Raw genomic sequence first — 24,025 nt, 5'->3', positions numbered from 1 at the left:
TGAATATGTCAAACCGGAAAACTGTTAGTAGCTGCCCGGCTGCTGAGGAGGGAGTTTTTGAAGTCTTCTGGACCTGACGGGGAGGTGGCTGAGACTGGGGGACTTGGTTTGTGGGTTGAGACGAGCATTTTGAGGGCTGGGGGGTTGGAGTGTGAGTATGTTGGGTGTTGGGATAGGACGTGGTTGATAGGTCATGAATGGGATTTAGATTAGGGTTGATACCATGGTTCTAAAGATGTCTGAGTGTGGACGGATAGTTGTATAGGTGATATATCCATGTTCTATAGCTCCATTTCTAAGTATTGCCAGTCTGACTATGTCCAAAGATCGATTAAAAGGTATAGTCAAAGCACAATCTATGTCTATCAACTCGAGCCGAGGAAATAAAACAAATCTGTATATTGGGCTTCTCACCAATACAAGCCCAACATTGCTCTCAACACAAAGTGATCTACTGCGAAGGTGGAAACAAAGACCATGCTGATCTTCTAAGACGATGCGCGACCACCAACAACCAACAAAGGTTCCCAATAAATGCCATCTACTTCTCCCTTGAAGTCTCCTCATCACTACTTGTACCAAAGTAGCGCGCCAACTCTCGGTCCAGGTTGTCCCCGGCCAATTTTGGCATCTGCAAGCTCTGCTTCACTGGCGAGATGCCCTGAGCATTAGCACTAGCGAAGACCACGTCCAGCTCTTCCAGTGTGCGGCCCTTGGTCTCTGGGAAGAAGAGATAAACGCAGGGAATAAGTGCAGCATTGAAGACTGCGAAAATGATGTACGTCTGGTACCCCAAGTTTGCAAACGCAGGTGGAGTGATCATGACAATAAGGAAGTTGGACATCCAGTTGGAACTGGTGGACAGGGCATTGGCTTGAATGCGAATGCGAAGGTTTGTGATCTCAGCTGGATATAGCCAGGTCATCCCCAGCCAGCCAATGGCGAAGAACGAATTAAAAACGAATAAGAACACAGTCGCCGTAACGCCATATTGTATCTCGAGCTTGGGTGCTCCGCTTTCCATCATTTCGCCCGTGGATACAGTGCCAGCTAGAATTGCCATTGAGACCATCATTCCAAAGGCACCGATGATCATCAGCTTCCGCCGACCGGTCCGTTCAATGAGTGGCAGCGCTATGAGTGACGCCATGAAGTACTCGGTTCCATTACAGGCGGCGAGAAGACGTGCCATTTCTGGCCCGAATCCGAGAGAGTTTTCAAAGATCATAGTGGCGTAGTATGTCACGAGATTTATGCCACACATTTGTTGGAAAAATTGAGAGACCATAGCCAAAGTAGAACGACGGAGGTTTTGCGACGGTCCGTTGGTGAGCAGCTCACGGTACTTGAAGCTACCGCCGCGGCTCTGGACCTCCAACGCTTCGTTGATGTTGCGTAACTCTTCTTCGACCTCTGCATCGTCTTCTGGCTTACCAACAAGCCGAGCAGTAACATCCCGGGCCTCAACATGGCGTCCCTGCATGGTGAGCCATCTTGGGGAATCGGGCAGATAAAGCAAGCCGATCATGACAATGATAGTAAAGAATGATTGGAACATCAGTGGGAACCTCCAGCGGACGGAACCAGTCAGGAAGTAGAACCCGTAATCAACCCAGTATGCGATCATAACGCCGGCAGATATAAGAGCCCCCGAGAGCATGATCAGGACACCGCGCTGGTGCGGTCGCGCACATTCGGACTGCCATGTTGGAATTGCTACACCGGTCAGTATCGTTGAATGTAGCAGATACCTTGCTAAAGACTCACTAGATGTTACCATGCCGTTGCCAACACCTCCAACAACACGACCTGCCACGAACAAGCCGTAGTCGAAGCAGGCTGCCTGCATAATCGTTCCAATAATCATAATAAGAGAACCCCAGAAAGTACTTGACTTTCGTCCCCAGCGTTCACCGTACGCTAAAATTACAAGTGAACCCATCCAGCATCCGATCTGGTATATCGCGACTCCTGCTGCCTGGGTATTTGCATCACCTGTGCAGTACGTAGGATGGGGGATGGTGTTGGTCGGGTTATCGAGCCAACAGAGATCATTTGATTTATCGCGAGGGGTCATGAGTGGAAGCACCTCCTGAAAGGAATCAAGCGTGAGCAAGGCACTCAGTACACCCTGATCGTAGCCGAACATAAGGAACCCGCAGCTAGCGATGAACCCTATGGACCAATTCAGGGCTCTACCCTTGAGCTTCTCCCCACCGATCTTCCATTCGGGCAAGTCACCCATCCATCCGAAGTACTTGAAGAACTTGGTACCAAAACTCGCCCGGTCACGCTCATACTGTATGCGCGCTTCCCTGTCCAGAGCGGCATGAGGTGGTGAATGGGATGCGTCTTGAATATGTTCGGAACTGGGGAACAACGCCTGCAAGTTCTTCTCATTTTCCGCCGGACTTGACATGTTGGAGAAGTGAGTTGTAGTTGATTGTGGGTTCTACCCCGGACTGGAGTCTCCAGGAAACGCCCCAGGCTTTATAATCGAGGGTCCTCGACCAGAGCTACACCACCATCTTGCTGTGGGGAAGACCGGGGTATGAGAGTGACAGTACCATTTGGGCCCCATATTTTACACCTCCGCCGTGCCGTGACTTTTTCATTTGCTCCTTCGCGCCCAGAGCCAGAGTCCTGGTTTCCGCCATGGCGGACTTGGCAAAGTGACGGCGGGTTCGTCTCAGTAGGGGATCTGAAAGCCAGCCAAGTCTTGGCTCTCGCCCTGCCTGCCCTGAGGTTGCAAGGTATGTGGGGTTCAAGGGCATGGCCGATGTCACTATGCCCGAAATCGAGGCTCAGCTGTCTTGGTAAAAGGCCGAGAAACTTCAGCCCAAGACCAACTAAGGCTAGGTCAACCAAAGTGGTCCCTAAAGGCGACTATCATTGGTATCTAGCAAATACTCGGAGATGAGACCAACTAATTGGCTAGATTGCCACAATACTGTTTCGAGTGGGAAATACTTGGTGGAAGTCCATCGAAAGATCTGGTAAAGCCCAGGATCGCGTTGCCTGCGGGAACTGATATTTGTGCACTAGCGGGTACTATAAACAAGCTTCATTCCTTTGGTCTCACAGGGACGATGGATTCATACATCATAGGCGACTGTCACGGGTAGTCATCTTCTCGTACCAAACCTACTATCAACCCCGACGCCGCTGCCAAGCCTCGGCATCTTGTCGGTGGAGAGACCATAGAACTGTTGCCTTACATTGTAATGAAGAGCTGATTATTGGTACTGTACTGACTTCAAGCAAGGATAGTGTCTATGAGCTAGCGAAGACCCATTTGTGCTGCGATGGAACGACAACATGTCTGCTTAGACACACGCTCGTTTGACACATGGTCTGTTGTACACGGACAATTGCGATGATTCAGAACCCCACGATTATATCGTTTGTTTGTTAGACATCCAGTTGGAATTAGTGGACAGGGCATTGACCCGAATGCGAATGTGAATGTGAAGGTTTGTGATTCTGGCTGGATACGGCTTGGTCATTCGAATAGAATGTAGCATACATGTCAATAGCGATTACTATTCACACCAGATAAACCTTCTTTAAGGTTGTACCAATGAGATTGCCTTCTGCAGGACATTGCGATCATCCTGAAAACTCAGCTTCTCCAAAGCCTCCTCCAAGGGAAAGAATTCCGATGTGAACTGCTCCTCCCCACTACCACCAGACCCAGGAACCACCCCCTCACCCAGGGCAGCAATAAACCACCAGATAATTTTAACATCATTCCCACCATCCTTGCCTAACTGTCGCATAGTGACCATAAACGGCTCTGTGATATCCGGGAACGAGCGAGGTACATCGGGCATGTGGCCCTGTTCGTCGATTGGAGGGGCACGGGTCTGCATTGTGACCGGGTGGAGATGAGCCTGATAGCCAGTTTCTTCGCGGACTTCGCGCAGGGCAGCCTCCTGTCTGGATTCACCACAATTACGGCGTCCTTTTGCGAGAAGCCATTCGTTCTTCGCGTGGTAATGAATTAGGCAGACAGTCTTGTTTTGGCTGTGCGATAGGTCGAATAAGATCGCCCCACTGCTTTCGACGAATTGCTCCGAGGTGTATTGCGTCGTGGTGTTGGGTGAGGTTGCCATAATGCTACTACACAGTCAGTCCGACAATGATCATGTTGGATTAACTGTCCATAGTATCCTTACCCGACCGTGTTTTGTTCGCCTTTTTTTTTTTTTTTTTTTTTTTTTTTTTTTTTTTTTTTTTTTTTTTTTTTTTTTTTTTTTTTTTTGGTAGGAAAGGAAGTTGGCTAAGATATGGTTATCAACCCATGACTCGAGGAGGTACGCGTTATCCTCGTGTGGCTTGCCCTAAACCAGCTAAACTGCGGGGTTTTTAATGATATCCTGTATGGACACTTGCGGCAATCCAGAAGGGTGCGATTATCTCGTCTGTTTGTCCGCTTATGGGATAGGGTAACCTTCGATAATGAACAACCCGTGCGAGAACGTGAAGGACCCGAGCCAGGCATTGAATCACGTCTTCGGCGATACTCTCATGTTGCGTCAGCCAAGTCGTAAATCTCTATCCATTTTCGACGCTAGTCGTGTAAGAGTCTCCAAGGAATACCAGACTAGAGTTCATAGCTAGCACTGTACAATGTAAGATAAACTCATAGCAGTGCCACCCTCGGCGTTTATGTAATGGGTCAATACCCACAACAGTTGCACGAGCCACTTGTCAAGTGGCATGCAGAAGGCCGTCGAGCTGTAGTGCCCGGCTGAAAGACCTGCTCTCATCCGTGCATGCGTATAAGTAGGGGACTCTAGGTGATAATCGTAATCTTCTAGAACAGCATGATAGTGTGCCTTTTATTTCTAAAGGCACAGTGTTCGAGAGTTCCGGCATGCCATCTCGAGTCCCACGACGATCCACGACAATAGACCCATCTCAACGAATGAGTTGTGTAGTCAATGGTAGATACAGATTGCATCTGATGCTAGAAGAGGTCATATTTTTCAATGTGTGTCGAAGCTTGCGTATACTGCATCTTTAATGTATCGATGTCTTGATCGAAAAACCTTGGTTATTCGTTATTCGGGCTTGTCGCAAAAACAACAGCTGACTTCCCCAATCAGCAAAGACATGATATCGGTATCATAAGAAATTGTTACTCGTTCATATAACGCCTGTTTGCCCACCCACAGCCACGATATAAGATGATCATGATAGAAAACAGAAGATAAGCGTGCATGATTGGAACCACTAAAGGAATAAAAAAGGGATGAAACACCGAGCCAAATAGGAAAAAGAAAAACCAGAAATAGACGAGATTAATGAAAGCGAAAAAAAGAAAATGACAAAAGGGAAATCGTACATCATAATCATAGAGGCTTTGTTCCATAAATGAAATAGACTGGCAGATACAAATGGATGGATGGATCCCTCAACTCACGCTTGACCTTGGCCATTAATATTTGAATCTCCTCGTGGCTCCACCCAAGAATACGTGAGAAGAGAGCAGGAGTGTAAGAGTCGATGACCTGAAGCTCTTGGACACCTTGGTATTTTCCGATCTCCTTTAACTTAGGGTCCTTAGGCCACGGTCCAATTGGGAGCTGTCAATCGCCAGTTAGTAACAGCTGAGGCAATACACCCTATATACGTCAGTCTAGATACTACTAACCTTGCGGATCTCCTGGTGTACATCGACGAAGCCAGCATCCTTCAGCTTGTCTTTCCAGCCGCTGACATTATCAACCGGCTTACCAAATTTCCGTAACCCCTTGACAAGGTTGTCCATCCACGCCTTGGCATTTGGGGCCTTGTCTAATGTATCATCATCGGAAAGAAAAGGTGCCGTGACTGCTTGCACTTCAAAATATCCTCCGGGAGCTAGGTGTTTGAACGCTTGGTTAAAGAACTTGACATCGTTGCCTATACAGCCCTCCAGTTCACGAGCATGTATAAAGTCAAATGGCCTGGTATACAACCAATCGCATTCGAAGTCATCGATCTCAAATGAGCAAGTTGGTGGCACCCTGACAATTGCCACTATTAGTAAGGCCTAGAGAGGTTAGGGCACTGCATACCATCTAGGTTGTATAGGACTTAGGTCCGTTCCAATAACTTGCGCAGACGGATGCTCACTAGGGTCACCAGGTCAGCAGTCGAGCTGTGTAGGAGGTTTGTATGCTTGCAGTGTCATGCACATACTCTGCAAAATCTATTGCCCAGATACCGGTTCCAGTGCCCAGATCCAGCGCCCGCTGGACATCATTCTTAATAGGAGCCAGATAGAGAGCGCCTCCGAGGAGTAAGCGATATATATGATGGGCCAGGTCCATGCGATCTTGCTCCTCCTCATCATTCGGCTGGAGGTTGTTAGATATACCTGGCGATCGATCAGTTGACCAGGGATATATACATACTACTAGATAAGTTCCTTCTCGAAATGCATGATAACGACGGCCATTCTAGAGTGGAGTCAGCAACATAGGTTACGTGCAGGAACAGCTCACCAACCTCGTATCTAAAATGCCACTTTGGTCAGACACATCTTCATTGTGGGAGTTAGTCAACGGTTCACCTACTTGTAATTGAGAATACTGGAGTTCAACGATGTAACAAAACTAGCCGAGTTTAACCTACAGTTCTTGTCAGTCTAGCAATCGATACACCGTGAAACAATAATGATAGCAGCTACTCACGAGCCATTGTATATCGAGTCCTCAAATACCTCATCCTAGGAGAAATGACCGTTAGCCGCTACGCTCACCGCAATTTTCATCATGCATGGCTTGGAGTAGCATCAACTCACATCGACCTGCACAGGATCCATCGCTAGTATCTGTAACTCAGGAACGGCCAGCTGTTGCCGCTCATCCTGCGACGAGGTCATCGTTTCTGTAATGGGCTGGAGTCTTGCGCTTTAAGAGGACAGAGAAATGGTCGTTAACCGCAGGAATTAAGCATGCAGAGTACAAAGACAGGGGCTTTGACAGTCTTAAACTTGCGACCGTTGAAACTTTCCCTCGTTCACAGCGACAGTTGGACTCTTCCCCACACGGCATCCTTCAAACCGGAGTGCGATTGCGATTCCACGTTAGTTGAGTTACACCGCGTGGTTTTTTTCCCTCGCCGAACAATCAGCGTTGCAGCTGATCCTTCCGCTAGTCTCACTCTATAATAATGTTGTTTTATAGGAGGTGGAGTGGTTGATTGCCTAGTCCGCCAATAGCGTCGGAGTTGGTGGATTCTCTCTCTCCCTTTGACCAACAGGAGAGAACGAATCCATTCAGGCTGGACATCCAGACTGGAGAGATGCGTCTTGATCAAGGGAAGTGAAAGAGGTACTGTGTACTAGTGAGGCGCTAACGACCGTTGAGACCCATCGTCCCGTGACTCCCCACCACGCTAACGTTTGGTGCCCTAAAAGGGTAACTAATTTGCGAATGGTCAGATCTCCTTTTTCCGAACTGCGACAACTTCCATGCGCAAGTCTTCGTCATTAGACATTTAAATCGATCCACAACCCGTCAAGGATGTCTGGAGGCCCATCGGCACGACTTTCCCCGCTGCCAGACTCCAGTGAAAATTGATCTGTTGCCCACCCGGAAGTTTATCGTACAGACTGACCCCACGAGAAATCAAGAAATCTGCATCAAAAGGATGATCTGGTTTATCTGGTCCACAAAATGCGTCAGACAGAGTTGGCAGGCTTTCCGCACTTTAAAGTTCAAGGCATTAGCAGTCTCCATGTGCCCCTTTTTCTTTGTTATAGTTTTCTAGTTTTCTACTTAACCGCTTTTCCTTGGGGAATCCAGCCATCACGGGAAAGGGCCTTAACTAGTTCACTATAGTAGTCGCTATATACGTTATGTACAAGTAATGCAATGTGGGTCCCATGGTTTAATTCTCTACTAATGGAGAGGAATCATAATGGCAACGGCAACCACATGCTTGATGCGATTCATAACTTCGAGTCGTTGCCCTGAAATGACCGATGGCCCGATACTTGCTTCGCTGGCAACTCCACCCCCCAGGCAATGCGACAGTCCCAGCGCAGATGTTCGTTTGTTATCGACGAGGGCCCGGCACCCGGGTTATGCTGGGCGCTGGTAACGTCTCGCCAAACCGTATCACCAACGCCGCCTTCACCGGACAGGATCCACCGTCGTGCAATTTCGCCCGCAACGCCATCACCGTCTCGTTCAGCGTCCAGAGCAAGAAGAGCACCGCTGAGTATCCAGGCAAGGGTAAACATGACTCGGCGAGCATCCGCCAGAATGAACCGTGGCTCGCTGGTGGCTTTAACCCGAGAAATGAAGCTAGACCATGCCCGTTTCAGTGCGCTTGCCAACTCTGACGTCGTAATCAACGCCAACATACGCTCAAACCAGGCCGAGAAGATAGCCAGATTACCACGTTTGACAAGGAAGCGAACGAGCTCACTAGCCAGCACATTAGTAGTTCCCTCCCAAATGGAGTTCACAGCAGTGTTCCGTAGCAGTCGCGCGATGTTGAACTCCGGCTCGTCCGGTTCATCCATGTATCCAACCCCGCCCATTCCCTCTTGGCATTCCTGAATCCCTGCAATTGCGTTCTTGCTAATCACTGCCTTAGCGATGGCTGTCAAGGCCCGGAACACTACCTGCGCTTCCTTGCCCTTTGTGGGCAAATGCGCCGCAGGAGTGGAGACCCCGTTATTTTCGACAACGCCCATGACGGCAACCGTGAAAAACGCGAGGTTCATCGCACCCCGATGTTTCACCTCCAGGTCTGCTAGTAGGCTCAGATGCATGGGAATGAGCCACAAGGGTTCGCCGACCGTTGTTCTGGCCTTAGCAAAGCTCTTGGTAATACTAATGGCACGCCGCCATGCAGCAAGCGATCCAATGAACGTATGAGTTCGAGTGATGTTGAGTAATGGTGCAATCGCCATGACACCATGGTCGACAGTGCCGACCAGGTGAGCCCGCATGTCTTTAAGTTCCAACTCGGCCGTTGGTAATTCCTTAGTTCCCAGCTTGTTCTTCAAACGATGGATTCGGACGCCATTGGTAACCACCCGGGGCTTGCCGTCTTCCCCGACGACAGTCTTCCGCAACGGTGCGAGGAACGTGCTCAGCTTTCCCGAAGGCGTTTTAGCAAGCATCAGAGCCACATTAGCATCCGTGGCGGAGGAAAAGAACTTAAACCCGCTGATCAGGTAGTCGCCCTCATCAAGACCGTTCGAGGCCTTCGACTTATGCGACAAAGGCGAGTACGTGGCCCAAGTCTCCGTGTTTTGGACATCGCTGCCTCCTGCTCTTTCGGTCATCCACTGACCAGAAGTCCAATAATCCTCTTTCTTAGAGATTAACTTCTGATACGCCGTCTGGAAGGGATGGTCCGGAGGTAGGTTCTTGCGCTCCTTGTTCAAAACAAGCGCGGCCCCATCAGACATGCTGACAGGGCAGGAGTAAAGTCCAGACGAGGGAGAATAAAGGTAGTTCCTATCTCCGGGTAAGGATTGAAGTTCAAAAAACCACAGCAGGAATGGGAATAACTCACACAGCATATTGAACCAACCGTCTCTCTGCCCCGTATGTCGGCTCATATCCCAGTGACACGACACTTAGCAGGTCAGTAAATAGGTGGATTGTACAAGTGCAAAGTTAACTCACCCGTGGCGGGCACCCCATTTACCCAGCTGCTTCCACCCTTCGCTGGTAATCAGTCGATCATAATCATACCGCTGACCCCAGACATTGAATCCCTTCACATATGGTTGATGTCTCTCGGCATCTGCGCTCCACTCCCTAATCTGGTCCGACACAGCTTCCTCGCCCAATTCTACCAATTGTGGCCGAGCCTGCTCTAGCTTCTGCGACGGCAGGTACCCTATACTTATTAGTCCACTCTTCAGTTCTCACAGAGTATGATCATGGTTAAGCGTACAGGAGAGAGCTCGTTGAAGACTAGTATCGGAAGTATATGTGTTCTCCAACCGCTCAGGTTTCGTGATATGTCCACGGTCAACAGTGGCGTGACGAGGTCCAGACTCCATGATGTGCCAAGGTATTTGTTACAGCGACCTTATACTTGCAAACATGTCTGTCCGGTGTTGGTGAGGTCCAGGTTCACATCTTTTGATATGCACTAACGTGCCTCGGTGGGATAGCGCGTGATTACCTCGGTTACGGCAACCTGGGATGAGGAGGTGGCTTGAGGACTAGATTTCCATTACCCAACAACCTCGAACCCAACGAGTCTTATATATGCCTGGTATTCCTAATAGACTGACCCTATACCGATGAATAGCTACAGTAAAGCATCTGTCTAGTACCTGTACTCTGCTATACATACCAGCGGAGCATAGAGGCAACGAACGCCGATCATTCCCCATGTGTAAAACAATCACGACCCCTCGAAATTGGTCCAATCAGTGTCATCTATCAGATCATGGCACTCAGAGCAGATTACATTATCCAATCAAAACACTAACTAATACGATCATTAACCCTGACTCCAGGACTCCAAAAGAAACTTCCCCCTAGTACGTCGACGTCATATCAAATCACGTGTCAGTATATCCCAAAGACGGACTGTCAATCCACGTGACCTCGGAGACTTTCCCACGCTCATTTCGTCCGACTGCTGAATAATCCTCCGCGCCTTGACTAAGCTCACCGCCCACCAATCGCCTGACGTGTGCATTCTCAAGCCCTGGAAAGATTCAACAAACCACGGAGAAGCCCCATAGAAAAAGAAGGAAACACGATCGAACTAAGGAAAAACCCCCAACCCACCGTCCAATCAGAACAACGCACAGCTTGTCGATGGGGAAAAAATTCTGAAAAGGAGTAACATTGGGGTATCATGTTGTCCCAAAACTCGGTATATCGCCGTGACAAGTCGCCTCTAAGTATATCCACTGCGGCGGGGATTTGAAATCAAAGTGCTGTGGAGCACATTTCGAAGGCTTTCTATCAGTGTAAGGAGTATAGTATATAAAGTACTTACTTTCCACCTCAACATCGTTGTACTACTAGAATCAAATACATAATACAATCTGTACATACAAAATGCATACCCCCGACTACGTCGAGCCCGCACAGGGCATCTCCTACTTCACTCCAGCCCAGAACCCCCCCGCCGGCACAGCTGCCAACCCTCAGACCAACGGCCAGAAGGTCCCTAAGCTCTTCCAGCCTTTCACCGTCCGCGGGGTCACTTTCCAGAACCGCCTGGGTGTAAGTACTCCACGCCACGTCAAGCTCGTTCTTCAATACAATAACTAACAAGAAACAGCTAGCCCCATTGTGCCAATACTCCGCCGAAGATGGCCACATGACTGACTGGCACGTCGCGCATCTGGGTGGAATCGCCCAGCGCGGCCCAGGACTCATGATGATCGAAGCCACGGCCGTGCAACCAGAGGGCCGGATCACTCCCCAGGACGTCGGTCTCTGGAAAGACAGCCACATCGCACCCATGAAGCGCGTGATCGAGTTCGTGCACAGCCAGGGTCAGAAGATTGGTGTGCAAGTCGCGCACGCCGGCCGAAAGGCCAGTACCATTCCGCCGTGGATGTCGGGTGCCGTTGTTGCCTCTGAGCAAGCGGGCGGATGGCCCGAGAATGTCAAGGGACCTAGCGATATCCCTTTTGCTGACTCGTTCCCGAAGCCCAAGGCCATGACTAAGGCCGATATCGAGGAGTTCAAGAACGCCTGGGTGGCGGCTTGTAAGCGGGCTATTGCTGCTGGGGCGGATTTTATTGAGATTCACAATGCGCATGGATATCTACTGTCGAGTTTCCTGTCGCCTGCGTCGAACAACAGGGACGATGAGTATGGTGGTTCGTTCGAGAACCGGATTCGCCTTCCTTTGGAAATTGCCCAGCTGACTCGCGATGCTGTCGGTCCTAATGTTCCCGTCTTCCTTCGAGTGTCTGCCTCCGATTGGCTCGAGGAGGTGCTCCCCGAACAGAGCTTCAACGTTAACGAGACGGTGAAATTCGCTCAGGCGCTCGTGGCGCAGGGTGCTGTGGATCTGATCGATATCAGCTCCGGTGGTGTGCACGCCGCGCAGAAGGTCAAATCCGGTCCCGGATTCCAGGTTCCCTTCGCCGTGGCCGTGAAGAAGGCCGTTGGCGATAAGATGCTTGTTTCTGCCGTTGGTGCCATCACCAACGGTAAGCAGGCCAACCAGTTGCTCGAGGAGGAGGGCATCGATGTGGCTCTTGTCGGCCGTGGATTCCAGAAGGACCCCGGTCTGGCTTGGACTTTTGCCCAGCATCTCGATACCGAGATCTCCATGGCGAATCAGATTCGTTGGGGGTTCACCAGACGTGGTGGTACCCCTTATATTGATCCTTCGGTTTACAAGCCGTCGATCTTTGATTAGATTATGATGTGATGATTTAGAGAGGTATGAAGAGATGTACATAGATTAGACAATATAATATCTATCATTATATACACAACTACATTCTTGGCATGTTGCCCCTGTTAGCTAATCCTAATCAACTCTATGAACGCCCAGTGGAGCGCTTGTCTCCCAGTCATTGTCCAAGCACTGGGGCTTATTTCAACAACTAGAAGACCAGAATACGCCTTATCATCCGCCGTCACAGTATTTCAAAACGACACATATATCAAGCTTTTACAGTACATCCACATATGCAGGTTAACTGACATCAGATATCTCCAAACTACAACTCCTGAAACAGTTCAATATATGCATAACTGCCAGTTAATTTCCCTATGAATACTGTGTGCACAAGGATGCAATCACCATCATTTTATCCGCTTCCGTGTCGAGGCCTACAGACACTAAAATACTCCACAAATCAATCGACAGACGAGAGGATCGGAGATCCACAAAACTACAAAAGCTTATACTCCTGCCCAGATATTTAATCCCTGTATAAGCCATATCGCTTGTATTGTACCCCTGACGGACTATCTTCCCTTTGCGCTGCGATTACTTCAATGACCTTATATGCATATACCCTTCAGAGATGAAACGTTGGAATAACGAAAATAAAATCACGATTGTTCGGATATATTCAATACTATATTAATAGACGATTCTAGCAATACATACGCTCCAGCATAGCTAAATCAAAGAAAATATCTTCTTTAAGATTGTAGTCCAGAGCCCCACCAACTATCCTGCCCACAGTAAGCGCCAAACGGTGTTTATCGGATCTTCGGATATAAGCGAGTAAACCCGGAGCTTGTCAGCAATTGACAGTGTTAAGGTAAATTAATTGGCTGAGGGGGTACATTTGCTATATATGGTACCGGATTTAGTGGGATTGTATCATCGACGTCAACTACCGAACTTGAGTGCTAAAAAAGCTATAGCTATATATATATAAATATGTCCACGTCCACCAAGAATTGACTCCAGTGAAACAAATATTAAAACTTGAACTTCCACAACCAAGACTTTTCATCTCCGCAACTTCATCTTAAACAATCAAAATGGTCAAAACACTCCCCTTCGCCGACCTCGAAGTGCCCACCCCAGGTTTTGGTGCAATGGGTCTAAGCTTCGGTTTGGGTAGCAATCTGACCCTAGAGGAAGCCGAGCCCGTGCTCTTGAAAGCAATTGAATTAGGGTGTACATTCTGGGACACAGCCGTGAGTACTACGTACTGCATCAGCCCCGTTGACATACCGCAACCGATTCTAACCAGCGGAATAAAAGGTCGTCTATCAAGCCGGTGTCAATGAGAAACTTCTGGGCGACTTTATCAGGAAACATAACGTCCGTGACAAGATTTTCAGTCAGTCAAATCCTTCTGTGCTCATCATAAAAATTAAGCATTCCCCAATGAATCTAACATTTCTCCCAGTCGCCTCGAAATGCGGCTTTAATGTTTTCGGAGATGGCAGCGTCACCAACTCCGCCGCCCACATTAAGGAGTACATCGAGGGCACGATTGAACGGTTGGGCTTCACCCCAGATCTGTACTATCTGCACCGGATAGATCCCAGTAAGTCACGCACTTCAGAGTAGTAAATACCGATCCAAGACTAATGAGATTAGACACCCCCCTAGAGGAGTCCATCCCAGCACTCGATGAAATCCGCAAAGCCGGCAAGACCAAATACATCGGTCTCTCTGAATGTTCGGCAGCGACACTCCGCAAAGCCAATTCCAGTGAGTCTTTTCCTTACTCCATTTCCCATCCGTTGACCCCAAATCTAGATGTATATCTGACAGAAAGACAATAGTTGCCAAAATCGACGCTCTCCAGGCCGAGTACTCAGCCTTCGAAACCCTCCACGAAACAGATGGCCTCATCGATACAGCCCGAGAATTGGGCGTAGCCTATGTAGCATACAGTCCCCTAGGCCATGGGTGGCTCGTTGACAACTTCCCATTCAAGACCCCGGACGACTTTGCGCCGGATGACTTCCGTCGGAAGAGTAAGTCTCTCCCATTTTTACCCCGAATTTCTACGCTTTCTAACGCTTCCTGCGTCAGGTCCCAAGTTTCAAGGTGAAAACTTCTACAAGAACCGAGCGATCGTAGAGGAAATCAAGAAGCTGGCTGCGCGGAAGAGCTGTGCGATTAGCCAAATTGCGCTTGCCTGGGTTGCTGCGCAAGGGTTCATCGCTATTCCGGGAACGACCAAGGCGAGTCGGTTGGAGGAGAATTGGTCTTCGAGGGAGATCGAGCTGACGGAGGAGGAGAAGCTGGAGATGAGGAAGATTATTGATGCTGCGAAGCCGCAGGGCAATCGGTATGGCCCTGCGCATCAGGCGATGGTGGGGCATTAGTGGGTTGTATATATATAGATAGCCCGGTTCTATCATGATCGACGAGATTTGAAGTTCCGTACATACAATGTTTAGAGTAGATTGATCTCCAATTCAATTTAACACCATACGAAATTTATGTCATCTATGTGGTTGAGCTTCGACGCACAACAGGTATAATCGTCCTCGGAGGTAATAATTTCCTTAAGTCTTTCTTCATCGCTGTTTCGCACCCCTGGTGACCTCAAAAATGTGATCGATGCAAGATAGCGTGTGATGGTCTATCTGTTGATCCTCGCCATGGATACTCACAAGCGACTCCTTCTGTATAAAGGTCGGCGGGTCTTAAATTACAATATCGATCCCTAGTTGTACAATCGTTGTAGTCCAAGGTCTGTCTAGGGTCTATATTTCTAATCTATAGATAGTCTATATCTATAACCCTCGTCGTAGCAAATTCATCCCAAAAACCTAAACTGTACATGAATGCAAATCAAACCAGAGTATATCGCCAGAAATTACACCAAATGAAGAAATTAAAGCTTGCTCTTGGGTGCGCTGTTCTTCAGCACATTCTCATTCCATGGGTAGGGATCGAATACCAGGTCGTTGACCGGGTTCCGAGAGGCACGTCGGAACAGGTCCGGGTAGACTTCACCATCGTAGCGGCCCAGACTGCTGTCCAGCTGCCAGTCAGGGAACTTCCAGGCATCGACGAGACGAACTGCATGGGGCCGGATCTCGTCCAGAAGCTTCATCACAGCGTTCGACTGCGCCAGCGAGATCTGGCGGGTGGTGACAGCGCTGGACGAGAAGAACTCACCAGCTTCACGCTCCAAAGTGTGCAGAGAGTACAGGCGGAAGAGCGAGTGCATCAAGGACAGAGTCTCGGGGTCCAGCTCCGATGTGAGCTGGGGCGAAGTGACCGCCTCGTAGAAGTTCTTGACGACCAGGTACTGCGAGTGTGCGGTGGACAGGCGCCAGAAGTCGACCAGCAGGCTGTTCCATGACCGCTTCTCAACGTCTCGGCGCTTCAGGGCCTCGAAGGTGAGATGGGCGGTACGCCAGGCAAAGGCGGCAACGATGTCCTTGTCCTCTTCCAGGATGTCAAAGGACGCACCCTTCTCCCGACGAGAGAGATATGTCTGCAGAATCTGGGACGTGTCATTGTTCGTTCCCTTTCCGGCAAGCACGGCACGTGCGGATTTCAAAAGCTACGAGAGTCAGCATGTGAGCGTAACGAAAGAGCAACGGTTAGCAACTTACATATCTGGCAACCTGTTGTGTCAACATGTAGTTGTCACCCTCCCAGGTCAACGTAGGAAGGTAGTCCGCATACCACGGTCCAATGCCGCTGTAGTTGCTGTATCCGTGGCCACCGCAGGCACGGCGACACACCTCGAGACCCTCTCCGGCGGTGGTACTAGCGAGCGCCTTCAGACCGCAGGAAGTGGCGTGGAGATCTGCCAGCAGGTCTGCACCAGCCCTCAGCTGCTCAGGGCCTGCGCCTCGCTTGTCCTGACCCGCCTCAACGGCGCCCTTCATCCGCTTCTGGTTCTCCTCATAGAGCCGCATCATACCGCGACCGGTAAAGTGCAAAGCATACATGGAAGCGAGCAAAGGAAGAAGGCGGATCTGGACCATCTTGTAGTTCAGGACTTGGTTTTCTCCAGCATCCTTACCGCCATCGCGGTCCTGGAACTGTCGACGGACAGCGCAATAACGGGTGGCAATAGTGACACCGCGAGCCAAGACACTACCGGCCTGCAGCACAATGTTGGAGCGGACCCAGGTCATGGTACCGTATAAGAGAGAGTGAGATGCCGGGCGCAAATACTTGTTGGTTTCTTTATCGACGCTGGAGAAACGGGCCAGCATGTTGACGTGGGGAATCTTGACCTTGTTGAAAAGAAGGAAACCATTGTCCATCGTGCTGGTCCAGTCAGCATTCTGTGTACGCGAGGAAGAACCATACATATGGAAAGGGACCACTCACTTGTAACCGAACTTAGGACCGATGTCGCCCACGTAGATATTCTCCAGGGGCTGGTGGGTTTGCATATCGCGAATCTGGACAACGAACGGGTGGGGACCATAGTTCTTGCCTCCAATGAACAGCTGGGCCATAACCACGGCATGGTTGGCAGTGCGACCCAGAGAGCCGATCCACCACTTCGAGGCAGTCAGGGTAGGAGAGTGGATGGTGAAAGTCTTATCGTCAGGGTTCCATGTGGCTGTTGTTTCCAAGCCACGGACGTTGGAACCATGGCCCAATTCCGTCTGTGCATAACATCCAATGATCTCGTATTTCGACGCTGGTTCAAGGAAGAGCTTCTTTTGCTCAGGGGTCGTCTGTTCGCGCAAAGTGACCTAATCGAATGTTCGTTAGCGGTCGCACGTCGGCTAGTATGGGCTGGTAGCGTTGCAGCGTCACTCACCAAGAACATACTGGCATGGAGGCCATAAGGAGTCGGCTCCGACAAGAGATCGTTGGCCATGTAGTAGTCATCCTGAGACCACTTGTGTTGCACTGCCAATTGCTGCAGGCGCTTCGCCTTGGCCAACGCTCTTTGAATCTTCTCTGTCCGGCCCAAAGTGTAGTTCTCTGATTTATCGAACACCTTGTCCGCCTCCAGGATGGACAGGATTTGCTGTTGTCGGTCCAATGCCTTCTTGGTGTGTAATAATTCGGCCAACTTGTCAACGTCGACGTTGGACTGGGCGCGCTCCTGGGCGAGCAGCTCGGAGCCTTGCGGGCCGGCCGGCTTCAACGCCTGGACCCAGGCGGGGGGAGGAGAAGGCATATTGTGATAATTGTAAAATGAATGGACAATGTCCGACTGGTAGGAGAGAAGGAGAATCGTAGAGAAAACAAATCTGGTCACAAAGATGGGGGGAGGAGGCGAAGTGGGTGACTTATAGGCAGGACACTCACTCCACGGGGAAAATGCCCCAGAAACCTTTCACAAAATGGCCGAGGGTGAACGCGGCGCTTGCCCGATGGGGCAGAAGCCTCGGCTGTTCTTTGCTGGTTGATGGCCTTGCTGCCTTACCTCACCGGCAAGAGGCGAACTCCAAAAGTCATTCGGACAGGTCAGTAACCGTAACTTTCTCGGCCGACGAGCCATCGGAATTCACGATACCGAGTCATCTTTTAGGCTTGTTGATTACTCACCAGGTACGTGACACTAAGGCAACTTAACTTACACTGCGTACAGGGGTCTGTCCCGAAATCGGCAGGGCGTGCAGCAGTTCAACAGCGATCAGAGTCTGAGCGTATAGAATGATTGGCTTGTTGCCCTGCTTGGACTTGTTATCTGATAACGATCAGTTGCAGGGCCAGCGCAGCATCTACAGCTGTATTTACATGCGACAGAATTTACACCAGATCTCGATCGGGTCATATAATATAATGTCAAAGAAGAAAAATACCGTGTGTTACATATTGGTCGCGATCATGAATCTTTAAAGCTCCAGCCTCACATCGAAAGGTTCATGATCCACATCGCGCGGCGCAGAGCACGTGACTATATCGATCTTTGCTTGCGAGGGGACAAGCCAGACCAGGAAGTAGTAGAATTGGGCACTAGAATCATTATGTTTTCGTAGTAGTTTCCCCTCTGAATTCGATGCCGTGGCCCGATTTCCTATTTGCTTTTCCGCCATGCAACCCGACAGCCACTCCGGCGTAAAATAGGAGCGACGCGGAGGGAAGGAAATCCAAACAACAACTAATCATTCAAGCATAAGGCTTGACACGTGCTAAGAACCCTCGACTTCACATGATCTCACCAGCAGGAATTGTGAGAGCTTTGAGACTAAACAAAACTACAATACTGTGGATAGGAAGCAAATCGGGGGCGCACTCCTTTTTCCTTCGTCGTTGGCCAACCCGCAATCACATGTGAAATACGGGAATGACGACAGATCCACCCTTCACGTCCCAGAAAAGCCATCATCGTGAGCCCCGAACATAATCACACTCATTTCAATTGATTCTTCCGTCCTGCTTCCCCGGCTTTTCCCCCCGTTGGACCCACGAAAACACACGGGCGAGCTAACGTGGTCACTTCCTTCACGGACTCCACCTGTTTTTCCCGTTCTCCTTTTTCAACAGAGGATCGAAAATGGAGAGGGGGGGTGAGTGGGAAAAAGAGAAGAAGAAAAATAAAAATGGAGGGAGGAAGCGTTCCGGCTTAAACACGTGGTAAGCTGTCTTCCTCCCAGGTTTTCTACGCTATGTATTCCTGCGCATACGTACGAGAATATATAAAACCCGCCATAGCTAACATGGAGCTAAAAGCAGCTTCCTTACGCTGAGGTAGCGTCGCGACCATCATGCAGTTGGCCACAACTTTTTGTAAAGACGAGAGAAAGTCTACTTCAATTTCCCCGGTATGTACATTTATACTTGGGATAAAGGGGTAATGGGGGCAAGAGTCATACCTGGACTATCCTGTTGAAGCGCCTCCTCGAAGGTTGCTGGGGATGTGACATGATGATTCGAGCCATTTGAGGCGGATTGGTTGGACTTCAAGCGTCGCCATCGGGGAACGAAACATTCTATTTGGTCCAGCAGGGGACGGAGTGTTGCAGCAGACGAGGTACTGAGTGCAACGCCAACCTCAACATAAGACCAGCATATCACGCCCGTATTATAGAATAGATTCTTTGGGTCGGTGAGCTGGTGGACAAAACACATCCTTGCAATCGTTGCGAAACAGGCACTGCGAATAAACGCGAAGCATGAGCATCTTACTTCTTCAGGACAGTGGAAGGAACCTATTACACTGAGCCAAGTGCCAGAATCACAGCAACGTGTACCTTGATGTAGCGGGGTAAATGCAGACTTCGGACAATGAGGATCGGCAGGAGTCCAAGGGTTGCATCGCTCAAGGCCGTAATGGCCGAATGCACATAGGCAGCTCTGATGAGGCCCTTCCCGTCGCAACTGCCGTGTGGGTTGATCGCTTGGTTCCAGAACCAGGATGGTGGCCGGCACTGAAGGAGAACGAAGATGAAGATGAAAATGGTGAGACAAGTGAGAAGGACGAAAATGGCATAGATAACCCATTTATGGTAGCGTTCGATACAGAAGCGCAAGAGAAATATACCCACGGCGAATTTGACCATTGTGGTTGCGATTACATAGGATGACTCGTAAAGGAATAAAAGCTAGAGTCCATGATGAGTTGATGATCGAAGGAACCGGCTGTTGCAAATCTTACCTTCAAGCCCTTGCGGAGAACCTCTGGCGTTAATGCCGTCCAGGGATGCCCAAAACTGCCACCTCGAACACCTTCAAGTAATGCACATGCCGATACGATGAAGAAAATCTCCAAGATACAAGTATCAGCATTGTTGAATGAGGGCGGGTGCTATACTGTGTACAACACCTGGGTCAAAGATAAGGACTTTACCAAGGCTCCGACCGCCAGGCCATCATCCAACCCAAAGGCCCTCTTGATCCGTAGGCGCACGTAGCATCGCAACGCCACAGTTCCCGAGGCGAGAGCGAGGAAGGATATAACGACACCAAGAAGTTCCGCAGCCCTCGTGGTCATGGATGGCAAATCTCGTTAGTGCGAAGACTAAAATTGGTAATATGGTATTATGAATACCGGCGATCAGAGACTGGAGTTGTTCGATTTGACGATAGATCCCCGCTTCTTTGGGGAGCTTTTATAAGCTTTGACAGTAACGGCATTGTGCTAGATGACGGGATAGACAATGGGTATGCGGTTTCTCAAGAAGGGTAGAGCATGCTAAAGAAAATGTCGGCCTCAGCCACTGACCCAACTATCGAACCCATCAGGCGTCGCTGTACAGCTACACCGAGCTAGCTTTACCAGTACCATGAAACCTAATCCCAGCGCAGATCAAGGGACCAATCGAGCGAGTAGGTATCCGTGGGTCACGCAAGCTCGAGGAACGCCTCCTTATGAATGCTGTAACCGGTAGCAAGCTCCTGGAACTGTTATCCGGGCGTCATTACGCAATTTGGCACACTCGATGGTGAAGACTCATCGAATCGATCGACCCAAAATCGGTCTTACCGTAATAGACACCGAGAGCTAGATTTGCCACCTAAATATTTATTTACTCCATACCTAGCATACTTGCGACAAGAGCTGTTAGCTGGCCCATGTTAGGTAGTGCCTGAAAGGGGCAAGAGAACTCTAACTCTTCTGGGAGGCTTTGGGTGGGGGGAACTGTTGATCACGCAGGCTATTAGTAGGTACTGTACCTGGACTGGCGAACGCCATATCCCCCTAAACTAGGATGATACTCCACAATGACCGGGCTCCTGGGCGAACCTCTCATATGAACATATGTTCAAAACCTGTAGACCCTGAAATACCGCTAGGTGGGTTTCACATTCGCGATAGAAAAGAAACAAAGAACAACGAAAATATTACTGTTGCAGCTCTTACAATACTACCCGTTCATCATCGAGAATTAATAGACGATCGTTGCTGAACCTGGTGTTGGGCGTGCTATAAAAGCTATAGGGCATGTCAAACTGCTGCCCCCATACGAGCGTTTCAAGCGACACATACTGATGGTGAGTGCGAGCGAACACCTGTTCACCTGACGGTGAATTATGTGCTGTTCGCTAGGAAGCGTGGGAAAACTCTGAGGCTATTCCCCTATGGGGATTTTCTGAAGCGCTGGGCTTGAGTGTGCTTCGAAAACAGGTATCATAGGGCAGCTGACTCGCTGATTCAACGAGCCTTAGCTACTAGCTCCTCGCAGGGGATCGTGGTACGCCACCTAGATAGAGGTAGATGAGGATCAAAAGCAGGCACGTAAGCGGCTATGTGGGGGCCCGGATGTGGCTTGACAGGCAGTCTCGGCTCATGAAGCTGTGGATACTCTGTAAGGGAACACCCCTGGGCTTGCCCTTGGTTGCCTGGAACCTTTATCCTGGCCAGTGAAAAGGCAAAACAGGGTTTCATAAAAACCTTTACTCAGTGACATGACGCGGATTTGACTTGAATAGATAGTATTGAGGGAGGCACCACCGGGCTTTAAGAATCCGTTATACGGCTCTTCTCAGAACGATATCGAATGTAAGCTGCGCCCAAGGGATGGTAACCATCAGGATATGGTTAATTAGGCTGACTAGTAGCGGGAATTGGATCTCGGATCATAATATAGTAGCTCCCCTTGTTATGCCCCCCTAATGACTCAAAGTCTAGAACGAATTCCTCTTGTGTGTTCCACCCATACTTCCTATAAAGCGGATAGCCTTCTTCCGTTGCTTCCAGAAACATTCGTGCATTCAGGGTATCCGCCTTTTGCGTAGCCCATTTCAACATTTGACTGCCAATTCCCCTCCCCTGGTACTCGGGGTCTGTGGCTAAGAAATCCAGAACTATAGTGCTCTTTAGCCTTCCCTAGCCGAAGAGAATATACAAGGGCCATTTGAGACAAGCGAGAATAGAAGAGGGGAAAAGCTAGGGGGAAGTAGAATACGCACTCATATCATCTTCTCCGAGATATTTTTCCCTCGAAGTCTTCAGCATATCTAAATAACACGCATAAACGCGCTTGTTGATTCCTTCGGGTAGATATTCATCCGGTTTAGCCGCCATCTTACTTGCGTCCTCAGATAGCCTTGCAAGTGAATGGGAATCTTGTTGGTAATGAAGGGGAATAGCCACTCGCATGAAGGCGACGACACGCCCTGTTTCGGAGTCCGTCGCAATTAAGAGATGGTATTTGGGATCAACAAATCGTGCAAAAGTTCGTGCGTATTTCAACATTTGTAGGGCCGATGCTTCAACGTTCGCAAACGCATTCTGGTAAAATAGACCCGGGGCGAAACTGGCGGTGTTGATGTGGACCAAATCCGGGCTATCAGATTCAGTTGCATAACGGATGTGAATGGGCATGTTGTCGGGGGAAGGACGGTATGTGTGCGAACTGGTGGTAAGAATGCGATCTTGAAGGTTGGAAAATCCTGAGTGGGGCCCGATTGTGCTAGTTTACTGTAATATATATAATCGTACTGTGTGATATTAGACTAGGGCACATGGTGTCTTCATTGAGATTTATATTTATATTTATATTTAGCACGTGTCGTTCGTATCGGTCGCGGAAAAGCCCTTAAAAAAGTCACCTTATCTCAGAGGCCGTCCCCTCTGTTGAGTCTCTACCTAAATTCTCAGTCCCCACGCTTGACTCATTGTGTTATCATCAATCCGACCCCGCATCGTAACTGAGGGGGAAGTTTTCCACCTTCTCAGGTTCCCGCAAACAGCTTGAAACAGGCACACCGGCATAGAAGAACGATAGGGTATGTCGCCCATTCCTACTCAAGCTGATGAATCAATGCAAATCCATCAAACCAACCCTCCTTGAGATCTAGAGCTATGACCAGAACACAGAGATCAGGTGGTGAAAAAGTCATCACCGAATAGTAAGCATGGCTACTCCGCGCAAATCACTGAGGTTCCGTATCTTGGTAGGATTTCCATTCTTTATGATTAAACTTCCAGCTAGAACCTCTTAAATGATCCGGGAGTAGCTCACTCAGGCAAAAGCCTCTTTTTGAATCGCTCGAACCTCTATGCCCATCTTGATGGTCTCGTGGATGCTCGTGTCCTTGATTGTAGTTCTGATATCTCAAGGTCATACATAATTAGACTAAGTCGATATCATCTAGGTGTATAACCAAAATCGGAAGGAAACCTTGCGGCAACACTTGGCATATTTCTGTTTTACCCCAATGGGTAAGTTGCAAAAGCCTCGTGCATGCTTAGATAGCAGTCTTCGTGGAATTTGGTGGAACGCGGCGGTTGACGACGTGGGAACTGACTATATGCATGACCGCTGCTCGAACCAAGTGGTGGTTTAGTTGGCGTTGACGAAATTGTAGGCTGTTGGAAATTCTGGTAAGAGAATTTAAAGTTACGGAAGGACCCCCAGAGAGAAAAACTAGTACTTACTAGTACTAAGGTCGTTGAGTATGTAAATCGTGGAGTGATCGGTGGAGACAAGGTATGAGGGGGCGTGACGTGCGGGTCCATGGAAGAATATTGCTAAATAATTAATTTTATCACTGACCCTGACCGGATGGAAAAGGTCTCAAACATGTGGGGTAAGAGGATGATCCTGCAAGACCTCCTTAAGGAATCATATTGGGGCGCTTTATACTGTTGTGAAAATCTCCTCCATTGGCAGTTCAGAAGACAAAGCGACATTTATCCACCAATCCCGTCACGGCGTTAAATAATACTGTGCTGCAAGACACAACTATAAATACTAGCTTACCTGCGGGCAGACAC

At 49.3% G+C, this 24,025-nt stretch overlaps 9 protein-coding genes across 9 annotated transcripts; 2 read left to right on the top strand and 7 right to left on the bottom strand.

The window, feature by feature from the left end:
* Positions 1 to 368: 368 nt before the first annotated feature.
* Positions 369 to 3,104, bottom strand: BDV38DRAFT_82061 (sugar porter family MFS transporter). Its single transcript, XM_032063977.1, has one exon. It carries the CDS (start codon positions 2,417 to 2,419, stop codon positions 542 to 544), a length of 1,878 nt encoding a protein of 625 aa, XP_031913987.1. The 5' UTR covers positions 2,420 to 3,104; the 3' UTR covers positions 369 to 541.
* Position 3,105: 1 nt separating this feature from the next.
* BDV38DRAFT_82060 (putative NUDIX domain) lies at positions 3,106 to 4,163 on the bottom strand. The gene has a single exon (XM_032063976.1). The coding sequence runs from the start codon at positions 4,113 to 4,115 to the stop codon at positions 3,567 to 3,569; it is 549 nt and encodes a 182-aa protein (XP_031913986.1). The 5' UTR covers positions 4,116 to 4,163; the 3' UTR covers positions 3,106 to 3,566.
* Positions 4,164 to 5,119: 956 nt separating this feature from the next.
* On the bottom strand, positions 5,120 to 7,539 carry BDV38DRAFT_82022 (class I SAM-dependent methyltransferase). The gene is made up of 9 exons (XM_032063975.1): positions 6,794 to 7,539; positions 6,684 to 6,718; positions 6,567 to 6,620; positions 6,499 to 6,505; positions 6,405 to 6,449; positions 6,190 to 6,347; positions 6,066 to 6,122; positions 5,660 to 6,014; positions 5,120 to 5,591 (listed from the first exon to the last, which is right to left on the bottom strand). Exons 1-9 carry the CDS (start codon positions 6,872 to 6,874, stop codon positions 5,358 to 5,360), a joined length of 1,026 nt encoding a protein of 341 aa, XP_031913985.1. The 5' UTR covers positions 6,875 to 7,539; the 3' UTR covers positions 5,120 to 5,357.
* Positions 7,540 to 7,609: 70 nt separating this feature from the next.
* Positions 7,610 to 10,350, bottom strand: BDV38DRAFT_81951 (putative acyl-CoA dehydrogenase). The gene is made up of 4 exons (XM_032063972.1): positions 9,916 to 10,350; positions 9,642 to 9,858; positions 9,529 to 9,591; positions 7,610 to 9,470 (listed from the first exon to the last, which is right to left on the bottom strand). The coding sequence occupies exons 1-4, from the start codon at positions 10,022 to 10,024 to the stop codon at positions 7,946 to 7,948; spliced, it is 1,914 nt and encodes a 637-aa protein (XP_031913984.1). The 5' UTR covers positions 10,025 to 10,350; the 3' UTR covers positions 7,610 to 7,945.
* Positions 10,351 to 11,024: 674 nt separating this feature from the next.
* On the top strand, positions 11,025 to 13,041 carry BDV38DRAFT_81968 (NADH:flavin oxidoreductase/NADH oxidase). The gene is made up of 2 exons (XM_032063973.1): positions 11,025 to 11,210; positions 11,269 to 13,041. Exons 1-2 carry the CDS (start codon positions 11,043 to 11,045, stop codon positions 12,361 to 12,363), a joined length of 1,263 nt encoding a protein of 420 aa, XP_031913983.1. The 5' UTR covers positions 11,025 to 11,042; the 3' UTR covers positions 12,364 to 13,041.
* A 1-nt stretch (position 13,042) lies between these two features.
* Positions 13,043 to 15,011, top strand: BDV38DRAFT_82005 (putative aldo-keto reductase). Its single transcript, XM_032063974.1, has 6 exons — positions 13,043 to 13,607; positions 13,675 to 13,753; positions 13,823 to 13,963; positions 14,017 to 14,130; positions 14,205 to 14,399; positions 14,458 to 15,011. The coding sequence occupies exons 1-6, from the start codon at positions 13,449 to 13,451 to the stop codon at positions 14,751 to 14,753; spliced, it is 984 nt and encodes a 327-aa protein (XP_031913982.1). The 5' UTR covers positions 13,043 to 13,448; the 3' UTR covers positions 14,754 to 15,011.
* Positions 14,984 to 17,536, bottom strand: BDV38DRAFT_292529 (uncharacterized protein; the record flags this gene model as incomplete). The annotated part of the gene is made up of 4 exons (XM_032062028.1): positions 14,984 to 15,946; positions 15,999 to 16,665; positions 16,729 to 17,102; positions 17,171 to 17,536. 4 exons carry the CDS (start codon positions 17,534 to 17,536, stop codon positions 15,269 to 15,271), a joined length of 2,085 nt encoding a protein of 694 aa, XP_031913981.1. The 3' UTR covers positions 14,984 to 15,268.
* A 1,231-nt stretch (positions 17,537 to 18,767) lies between these two features.
* Positions 18,768 to 20,014, bottom strand: BDV38DRAFT_81909 (uncharacterized protein). The gene is made up of 3 exons (XM_032063971.1): positions 19,961 to 20,014; positions 19,522 to 19,907; positions 18,768 to 19,459 (listed from the first exon to the last, which is right to left on the bottom strand). Exons 2-3 carry the CDS (start codon positions 19,863 to 19,865, stop codon positions 19,138 to 19,140), a joined length of 666 nt encoding a protein of 221 aa, XP_031913980.1. The 5' UTR covers positions 19,866 to 19,907; positions 19,961 to 20,014; the 3' UTR covers positions 18,768 to 19,137.
* Positions 20,015 to 21,844: 1,830 nt separating this feature from the next.
* On the bottom strand, positions 21,845 to 22,630 carry BDV38DRAFT_282528 (GNAT family N-acetyltransferase; the record flags this gene model as incomplete). The annotated part of the gene is made up of 2 exons (XM_032059798.1): positions 21,845 to 22,110; positions 22,216 to 22,630. The coding sequence occupies 2 exons, from the start codon at positions 22,628 to 22,630 to the stop codon at positions 21,845 to 21,847; spliced, it is 681 nt and encodes a 226-aa protein (XP_031913979.1).
* Between the last annotated feature and the right edge of the window lie 1,395 nt (positions 22,631 to 24,025).

The sequence above is a fragment of the Aspergillus pseudotamarii genome (genome assembly GCF_009193445.1).
Source record: "Aspergillus pseudotamarii strain CBS 117625 unplaced genomic scaffold BDV38scaffold_24, whole genome shotgun sequence".
NCBI classification, from domain to species: domain Eukaryota; kingdom Fungi; phylum Ascomycota; class Eurotiomycetes; order Eurotiales; family Aspergillaceae; genus Aspergillus; species Aspergillus pseudotamarii.
The sequence above is the reverse complement of the archived record's forward strand: the minus strand, read 5'-3'. Positions and strand labels throughout refer to the sequence as shown.

Coding starts and splice junctions, on each gene's coding strand:
- BDV38DRAFT_82005 (XM_032063974.1), top strand. CDS start 13,449: ATGGTCAAAACACTCCCCTTCGCCGACCTCGAAGTGCCCACCCCAGGT. Junction 13,754..13,822: donor CGTCCGTGACAAGATTTTCA/GTCAGTCAAATC, acceptor CATTTCTCCCAG/TCGCCTCGAAATGCGGCTTT. Junction 13,964..14,016: donor TCTGCACCGGATAGATCCCA/GTAAGTCACGCA, acceptor TAATGAGATTAG/ACACCCCCCTAGAGGAGTCC.
- BDV38DRAFT_82061 (XM_032063977.1), bottom strand. CDS start 2,419: ATGTCAAGTCCGGCGGAAAATGAGAAGAACTTGCAGGCGTTGTTCCCC.
- BDV38DRAFT_81951 (XM_032063972.1), bottom strand. CDS start 10,024: ATGGAGTCTGGACCTCGTCACGCCACTGTTGACCGTGGACATATCACG. Junction 9,592..9,641: donor AAATGGGGTGCCCGCCACGG/GTGAGTTAACTT, acceptor TGACCTGCTAAG/TGTCGTGTCACTGGGATATG. Junction 9,471..9,528: donor CGGTTGGTTCAATATGCTGT/GTGAGTTATTCC, acceptor ACCCGGAGATAG/GAACTACCTTTATTCTCCCT.
- BDV38DRAFT_81968 (XM_032063973.1), top strand. CDS start 11,043: ATGCATACCCCCGACTACGTCGAGCCCGCACAGGGCATCTCCTACTTC. Junction 11,211..11,268: donor CTTTCCAGAACCGCCTGGGT/GTAAGTACTCCA, acceptor AACAAGAAACAG/CTAGCCCCATTGTGCCAATA.
- BDV38DRAFT_82022 (XM_032063975.1), bottom strand. CDS start 6,874: ATGACCTCGTCGCAGGATGAGCGGCAACAGCTGGCCGTTCCTGAGTTA. Junction 6,621..6,683: donor GACTCGATATACAATGGCTC/GTGAGTAGCTGC, acceptor CAAGAACTGTAG/GTTAAACTCGGCTAGTTTTG. Junction 5,592..5,659: donor TACACCAGGAGATCCGCAAG/GTTAGTAGTATC, acceptor GGCGATTGACAG/CTCCCAATTGGACCGTGGCC.
- BDV38DRAFT_82060 (XM_032063976.1), bottom strand. CDS start 4,115: ATGGCAACCTCACCCAACACCACGACGCAATACACCTCGGAGCAATTC.
- BDV38DRAFT_81909 (XM_032063971.1), bottom strand. CDS start 19,865: ATGGTCAAATTCGCCGTGGGTATATTTCTCTTGCGCTTCTGTATCGAA. Junction 19,460..19,521: donor ATTCTGGCACTTGGCTCAGT/GTAATAGGTTCC, acceptor GTTTATTCGCAG/TGCCTGTTTCGCAACGATTG.